General features: G+C 30.6%; 2 protein-coding genes across 4 annotated transcripts; one reads left to right on the top strand and one right to left on the bottom strand.

Moving 5' to 3' along the window:
• Positions 1-278: 278 nt before the first annotated feature.
• On the top strand, positions 279-2,974 carry LOC128882327 (EF-hand domain-containing family member B-like; the record flags this gene model as incomplete). The annotated part of the gene is made up of 9 exons (XM_054133908.1): positions 279-437; positions 539-719; positions 814-937; positions 1,009-1,182; positions 1,548-1,776; positions 2,066-2,258; positions 2,357-2,434; positions 2,567-2,682; positions 2,795-2,974. Coding segments are annotated over 9 exons (1,434 nt in total), but the record flags the coding sequence as incomplete, so codon positions are not given.
• A 54-nt stretch (positions 2,975-3,028) lies between these two features.
• On the bottom strand, positions 3,029-5,569 carry LOC128882326 (M-phase phosphoprotein 6-like). Of its 3 annotated transcripts, none has more exons than XM_054133906.1 (4): positions 4,374-5,569; positions 4,179-4,279; positions 3,830-4,031; positions 3,029-3,654 (listed from the first exon to the last, which is right to left on the bottom strand). In XM_054133906.1, the coding sequence occupies exons 1-4, from the start codon at positions 4,437-4,439 to the stop codon at positions 3,601-3,603; spliced, it is 423 nt and encodes a 140-aa protein (XP_053989881.1). In that variant the 5' UTR covers positions 4,440-5,569; the 3' UTR covers positions 3,029-3,600. The 3 variants fall into 3 exon arrangements, with proteins under 3 accessions (XP_053989881.1, XP_053989882.1, XP_053989880.1); XM_054133907.1 differs by having other exon boundaries at positions 3,823-4,031; positions 4,374-5,567; XM_054133905.1 differs by having other exon boundaries at positions 3,029-4,031; positions 4,374-5,558.
• Between the last annotated feature and the right edge of the window lie 2,934 nt (positions 5,570-8,503).

Here is an 8,503-nt window from a genome sequence, read left to right as displayed (position 1 = left end):
TGCCTCAATATCCTGGAAAAAAAATCATGCTAGCCTAATCGTCCTGCTCTCGTCTCTCCTGCAATTTTTGTATCGCCCTCTCTGTCCTTACCCCGGAGTTTCCTACTTTTTCCACAACTGTCGCTGAAGTCAACTCGGAGTTTGGCTCTGGGTCCTGCGCACCTAAATATTACCTATATATTGATTAATACTTATATATCATTATTACTATTGTGCAGTATCAATATGATTGTACTAGATGTTGATTTTTAATAGTATTATGATCTCTTTACATTTAGAAAAAACCTACAGTGTCCAATATTAAAGAATGTTTCACAGAATACTCCCTAGAAGAGAAAGTGGAAGCTTTGAAGAATTTACTTATTCATAATGAAAAACATAGAGAGAATCTTCTATTGCACAAAAATATAAGGCACAATACTAAAAATATAGTTGGTGTAATACATTACTTTATTTTAATCTTTATAACTTCTTTTATTTACGTTTAACAATTTTTTATTTAATAAATAATGATAATAAAAATAACAAATAACTCAAGGTAAAAGAATGTCTACAAGCAGATGAAAAAACGCCATTTCAAACTATCATCTCTGAATTAAGAAATACTGTAATGAATAGCTATTGGAATAAAGGAGTTGGTAAAACACGTGATCAAATTCCAAATCTTCCAATTGGTATGAATCCATTGGAAACAACTTTTGGAAAAAAAACTCAGTCTGGTATAAATTAATTACTATGATTGGGATATGAAAAGAAATAATTATACATTTAACATTTAGAGCATCTTTTTGTTTGTCGATTTATAATAATTAGAAGCAACTATGGCTGAACTACTTCAAGCAGAATCAAGTCAAACTGATGTTTCAAATACAGATGTCCTTGCATTGTATAAACAATGTCATAACAGTTATCAGCCTGCTGAGCAAATTAAGAGACAGTATGAGATAATAGAACGATTAATTGAGGCTTATTATTTCATACTATATAAGATATGAATTGCACTTACAGTTACAAGGAACCATTCAATGAAAATCTTATATTTGGGAAATCGAAAAGTACCAACAATAATGGCACACAATTAAAAAAGCTTCTAACATGGATCAATTCTGATTCTACTACAGTAGCTAATTCTATTTTAGCAGATTTTATGGACCGTTCACATTCTCGTGTTGGAGAAGTAAGGTAGAATAAACACTAATGATAAATTTATTTTAATACGAAGATTAAATTCTATTGTTATTAAAAGCGAAAATGTATAATAAACAAAGAACAAAACTTACAGAATATTACTAACAAAAGTGTATGTACAATGCTTATTTGAGATAAATAAATTATAATAGAAATGCAATTTTCCATTCCAACTTTATTTACATATTTTTTAATTTCATTAGCGAATTTGTGTTTATATCCACTTAAGATTTTACTCTTTTACTTTTTGTAAGAAGTACAAGAAGTTTTGTTGTATGTATTTAAATGTTACAGAATATTACTTTTCCTTTATAATTTGAATAGAATTTTTTTTCTGCTATCTAAATATACTTTTTCAGGAATTTCAAAAACGCATATCCATACATGTCTATGGTACATGGGAAAGCAAGTGAAAGAAAAGAAATAAATGAAATAGAAAATGCTTTAAATGACTGTTATATAAATAATGATGCAATACTACAAAAAAAATACTTGCAATATATTAACAGTTTACGTCAAAAATTCAAGAAGCGTACTCCAGAAATTCCATTTTTAGACATTTATGAAGATCTATTGTGTCTTGATAAAGTAATATGATAATTTTATATTAAATTCTAAACTTAAAATTCAAGTTTTGACAATAATATTAAAGATCAATTTTTAATAATTATAAGGATTTTAGTAATATTTAATATAATTAAGATATTTTTAAGAAAAAAGTTATGATTGAAAATGTAAACAATCAAATGTAAACATTTTGTGGTATTAAAAAGAGTGTGCTCTATAGAAAGTTATGTTTTCAATCAATTAAACAGAAAACATCCAAGACTTATTCACGATTAATCTAAACAATAAAAGAGAACTGATATATTTGTAGAATTATATAGGACTGTTACCAGAAGACATTATTAGTTCTACATTAACTAAATATAAAATACATTTAAATCAAGTACTTCTAATACCACTGTTGGATCTTCTTCAAATACGCAAGGAAAAGAATATAAACTATAAAGAATTATTAAATCTTTTAAATTGGAGATATGATTTGCCAACATTACCAAAAGAAGAAAGTAATGTATTAATATCTGATTTAATAATTCTATTAATATATTTACATAATATACATAGGAATCGTAGTGTTAGAAATATTTAAATCAAAATTTTATAGGGATACCTTTAGAATGTCAATACTATAGTACTACATATAGAGATACAATAGAGAATATGGACAGAATAGATGCTACAAGTTAGTACAATCTTTATATAACCTGAATTGAACATAGAATCATTATACTTAGATAAACTAATCTTTGCTTAAAAATGTGAAATATTTAATAATTAAAAACAAAAAAAATTAAAATTTTGTTTATTCTTATAGATACTCCTACAGCAGGGATTATATCTAGAGATCCTGAAGATAAAACTTCTGCTTACAGTCTCATATTTCCAAATATCTTTACAAAGCATGGCCTAGACTATAAAGATCTTTCCAAAGTATGTTTAAAAATATTAATTTTTGTAAAAATTTAACTTATTTAACAAACTTAAACTTATAAATGTGAATAATAATAATTAAATTTTATAATTTTTTTATCATTTTCTACAGCTTAGAAGTAAAGAAGAAATACGAAGTATTTTTGCAAATATTGAAGTTGAATTTCCTAATAACAGTTTTGATTTGCTTTGGGAAGAAGGGCTAAAAAAAAATGGCACAGACAATCTATCTGTTGAAACTTTTAGAAACTTGCTTGACGAACGCGATTTAACAGAAATAAAACAAAATTAATAATTTGTTTAAATAGTCTTTTATATTCGAAATATAACATTCATTTCAACTATATACAGAAATATAAATCCTTTATATTTGCACATTATGTAATCAGTTTTGGGATTACATTAAATAACCATTATTAAATAAATAGTTTCTGGCACTGCATTATACATTGAATAATGAACCAACGGCATTTTACATATTTGGATATCATTAAGTTAAACACATACATTTAGTATAAAAAAAACCTATGTTAAAAAATATAAAGTGTAGCACTCAAAACAGGCCATTTTCCGTTTTTGATATTTTTTATAACAGGAAGTAATATTGCTTATAAAAGTTATGCTTCTGGGATAATTAGCTACTGAATTATAATAGAATTATAATCTTTGAACAGCTATATCACATGTACATTATTTCTAATACAAATGAACAGCAAACAACAGTTTAAATATTATTTTATAAGTTAAAAATCTCAAAACCTATTAATTTTGGGATAGATTACCTTAATTTTTTTACTTTGAAAATTTATTACTCTACCTAATTTTGATATAAAAATTGAACACTCCATTTAAAAGAATGAAATTGGCAATTAAATTTCCTCGACACCTTCATCTGCAAAGAAACTATTGCTATCATAATTATGTCTCCTTCCAAGTAATGTAACTTTCGTAACTAACATTTTTCTTTATTATCTAAAATTGTAAAAATATTAAGTTAGCCTATTTGTAGTACATTTTGAATAAATATATAAACAATTTTCATTTAATACTAATCTTGAGGTTTCAAAAACTTTTGTTTCTTTGGTATTGGTTTATATTCATCATTATTTTTTTCTAAAAGTTTCTCATATTTATATTCACGTTTTACATTTTTGTTGAATCCTTTATAGCGTTCTGCCATTTGTTCATCTGAAACATCTGTTTCTTTTTTTACATCCAATGACGTGCATTTATTGTTCTGTTCTGCTTCCATTAGTTTTTCTATTTCAGGATTCATACCTTGGAAACTTAGTCTACCTTCAATTAATTTCTCACAGAAGACATAACTAGGTTCAGTGATGAATCTGTCTCTTTAATAAGAAATAAACCATGAAAAATGATGTAATACTTAAATACTTTATGTGTATTCTAGAAGTACTCAATTCTTATAAGTTAATTTTAATTTGAAAACTTTTATTTAAAATATTATGTGTATTAAAAAATCAGAAGAAACTTACAGTACTTTCTTCATACGTTCTGTCAATTCATTTCCGAAATATTCTTCGCCTTCTTCTTGAAACTGTTCCTTTTCTACTTTCTCTTTAGTCCGTTTCATAAACTATCCATACGAGTAATACACGGTTAATTACAATAAAACATGTCATACATAATTTTAAGGAATTTAATTGTGTGTGTTTACTTCTTCGATTTACCTTCATCTCCAAGATACTTTTGGATAATTTTGATTTATTTGAATGCATTGTACTCTTGTAAAGCATATATTCTAAAAGTAATTGTTGCTACTAAATTTTGAAATATCTTCAAGTGAAAGTGCACGTAACAATTATTACTTTTTTGTTACTGACGACACTGTGATACTCTGATACTGGCTGGTAGGGGCAAAAACAAAAGCATGTGACTACAACAGAGCCACACCATGGAGTGAGTACTTTTATAGATGCGAAATTTCAGTGAATTTCATATCTCAATTCTACATGTACACACTTCCGGTTCCGAGGCCGTTCGAGGCAGACTCGAGTTGAGATCGTGCCGACTAATTTTTCGATTACCGGGAGTAAAACCGTTTCGAGAAGGAAAATTTTTGTTAAAAAGTGCGAATGACGGTGGGAAAGTTGGTGGAGTAGGGTTTTTTCCCTAGTCAGAGAGAGCCATCGATCTCTAAATAGAAAAGGTTTTCCAAGGAGTGAAGTGAGGGGTGGGGGTCAGTAGCGGTTACTGCGGAATTTCAAACTTTAGTGAAAAAAGAAGCGTTCCAGCTGAGTTTGAAGAAAACCAGCCCCCCAATGGGGGGTCCCTCAGGTCTTGCTGATGATAAAAAATGAAAAGAAAAAACTCCCCTTAAGGGTGCGCAGGAGGTAAACTAGCGCCACTAACGGGGAGGAGGTGAACTACTATATAGTAAGCTAGCACCACCAACGGACAGTAGGAGAACTACTAGATAGCTGGCAAAAAATTTGTATGACAATATGGCTGCTTCGCTATCGCGCTGTCCACTGCAGCGCTGCTGTCGTCTCTGCTGCGGTGTTGTGCCAGTAGTCTAAAGACGTTTTTCAGTATGGTTCAGTATCGTAGTAAGTTTAAAAAATGCCCGCCGTCATACATTTTTCTTTTAACTCTTTCAGTGCCGGGGGTCGATATATCGGCCCAAACCTTGTAGCGTTTTACTATTCGCATTGCAAGAGAACTCTATATTGTCTGTATATTGTTATCTGTATATTGTATCTATAAATATAAATTTAATAATGGGAAATAAGCAACATATTTATAAAACTATGTTATACTTGTATTTAATTTTTACATTAAAATTATTTTGGAATATGGGGAATTGTTAGAAGATAACACGCTAAAATACATATGTATAGGGAAATGATGATAAAATGATTATTACACAGAATTAGTTCCGTTTTCTTGTTATTTACAATTTAACCCTCGGATAACCGGGCGGTCGCACGAACGACGGAGCCGGGTCACTATTCAGGCATCGAAATCCAAGTCCATACGCGCTACAAAAGAAGGCTTAAAATCAAATTTTTATATGCAAACATTATAATCATATTAATAATGCCTCATAACCAATTGTTTTTGTTAATATTTTGTCCCAAAAACTACTTCTTTTGCAATAAAGTTCGAAACATTTCTGTCGCTAACAGTAAGAATAGTGGGGAGAGCTGATTGCTACGGATCGAGTTACAATGTAAACGCATGGCTCGACACTCTCGATCACAGAAGAATGGGACTTCGGAAAACGACGGAAAAATGACCCAGGCCCGGTGCTGGAGGGTTAATGCTAAAAAATTGTGATTTTTGTCGTTTTTTGCTTTTTAAAGAACAAAATCCATCTATAAAAATTGGTTTTAGTAAATTTGCTCAGCTTCGTTCAAAAGAATATGTAATAGTCGGAACCTGTGGAACACATTCTGTGTGTGTATGTGTAATGCATCAAAATGTAAAGTTAATGCTTCATGGTGCCAAACAGCAAAAATTAATTCCTACATCTTGTAATTATCCATGCACATATAAAGAAATGTTATCAAATATGCGCTGTGATGTTTCAAATGAAGCAATTTCAATCCCATTCATAAACAATTGCAAGGTATATTTGAAAATCATTCGATTGTACCTATTTCATGCAACAAATGGACAAGTACCGATAGATCTAATTTAGAGCCTATAGAATATTCAATACCAGCATTTCTTAATGAATTAGAAAACAAAATGCTGCAATTGCAAGTCCATGATTTCATAGCAAACAATCGAAGTAGTTATTTGAAACATTCAAAAGAAAGTTTAAATCCCGATGAGTTTGTTGTCGTCAGAGATTTTGCCGAAAATTATTCATTTATTATGCAAGATGCAATACAAAACTATCATTAGTCCAATAAGCAGGCTACAATATATACGTTCGTTGCCTATTTTCTGCCAGATAATTGTTTAAAACATGAAAGTTTTGTCATTCTTTCAGTTTGTTATCAACATGATAGTTCCGTTTCGTTTCGTTTCGTTTCATGAATTTCATGAATTTCATCATTGAAATCAGAAAAATCTCACAAATACATCGGTAAAAATTTAATTAGAGAAAAGTCTAAAATAAGAAAGTTTTATCGAAGAATTATTATTTGTATGAGTATCTCGCCGATATCTCGGTTAGAATTTTAAGATTTTTCTGCTGTGTAACAGCTTGATATGTAGAATTTACATTACACGAATTATTAAAATTAATCGATATTATATCGTGTTTTGTACCATTTTCGTCAGTGTAACACCAGGAATTCAGTAGTGCAATTTGTTTCTTTAACTTTTATAAAACACAACAAAATGTGAACATATCATGACAAACATTTCACACTTTATTGCTCGGACCCTTTGAGGTCCGTCGTGGGTTAAAGTCGGCACCGTGCGCTTTGGATGGTTCCACCCTTGGTTTATGGCTTTCAGTAATCACCCGATTTCACTTCATATGCATCGTATTATTACGGGAGTAACGCCGTTGGATTCCTTCCGTTTTCCTGATGAAAACGCTACTAAACACTATGTAAATCGGACTATTTTTAACGAAGATAGGCAAAAAGCGTACAAATCATTTTTTCCGTATAATTTCCTTCTAAATAATCTGAATTGTATCGTGTCTGGTACCAATTTCATCGGGATATCATAAGGAATCGATTGGCAATACATCCGTTAAGATCCGATAAGAAATACGGAAAATGATGGTCGACCTCCTTTGGGTCTAGTTTGCTACGTCCTTTTTATGATACCATTGTTGTCCGGCGGCGGACTAACATGTGTACTCGGAAAAACTTGAAACCATTCGAGTTGCCCGGTTCTTTCGGGGCGCTTGATTTTTTCGGACCGCTCGATTCTATTCGGGTAGCTTGAAAAATTCAAGTTACTTGGTTTCTTTCGGGTAGCTTGAATCTTTCACGCTACTCGGTTTTTTCAAGTACTCGACTCGGCTCGGAAATCGGGTCCCGGTTTGACTCGGCTTGAAAGCCGCTTGAATATTCGGTCTTTATTCGGTTTTCGGCAGCTCTACTCACAACCCACTTGAAAGTGTCATCTTCTCGCGTAGGAGAGGTCGTAGAGACCTAGCGAATTGACACTGCGAGGCCAGGGAACGGGCACGGCACCGTGAGCCGAACTTTATCGCATCATTGAAGAGTATCTTCGTTAATTGTATTGTAACTCTTCTAAGCATTAAATTAGCTAAATTATTAGTTATTCGAAGTGGGATCTTCTTCCATTCCTCTATTACAGCCTTTTTTAAAAGTACTTTCCTGAAAATTTGATGTTTTCTAATTCGTACAGAGCAATAAACTAATGTGTTTACGTTACAAACTCTACTGTAAATGGTTCGTCATAAGAATCGTACAAATACTAGTAAATGTTGTTTGGACTATATCTATCTTACAACAGAAGCTGTTGTAGTTGCCGCTGGTTCGTGTTCTAGAGTTCGTGGGTTCGTGACTCGGTAATGGAAATTTTTTTTTTTCAACTGCATTTCTATTTCTTATTTCTCTTTTTATTCACTGCTACATAAATAATATATAAGAATTATAAAGTATAGGATGTGGACTACAATTTTTAATAATACGTTTTTTATTAATAATAATATTAATATTAATATTGATAATAATTTATTAATAATAAATACCCCACATCCCATACATTTGTATGTTTACTTCTACTATTGCTATATTATGTATTGCATGTACTCATTATAATATTATGTTCACATCAATATTATTTGCAATTCTTATATATTATTTATATAGCAGTGAGTAAAAAGAGAAATAAGAAATAGAAATGCAGTTGAAAAAAAAAA

This window comes from Hylaeus volcanicus, unplaced genomic scaffold (assembly GCF_026283585.1).
Source record: "Hylaeus volcanicus isolate JK05 unplaced genomic scaffold, UHH_iyHylVolc1.0_haploid 10526, whole genome shotgun sequence".
In the NCBI taxonomy this organism is placed as follows: Eukaryota; Metazoa; Arthropoda; class Insecta; order Hymenoptera; family Colletidae; genus Hylaeus; species Hylaeus volcanicus.
Note: the sequence above shows the minus strand (reverse complement) of the source record. Positions and strands in the feature narration are given on the sequence as shown.

Excerpts from the sequence above, each read along its gene's own strand:
- LOC128882326 (XM_054133905.1), bottom strand. The coding sequence starts at position 4,439 with ATGCTTTACAAGAGTACAATGCATTCAAATAAATCAAAATTATCCAAA. Across the intron at positions 4,280-4,373 it reads AAAGTATCTTGGAGATGAAG|TTTATGAAACGGACTAAAGA; the intron begins GTAAATCGAAGA and ends TCGTATGGATAG. Across the intron at positions 4,032-4,178 it reads GAACGTATGAAGAAAGTACT|AGACAGATTCATCACTGAAC; the intron begins GTAAGTTTCTTC and ends TTCTTATTAAAG.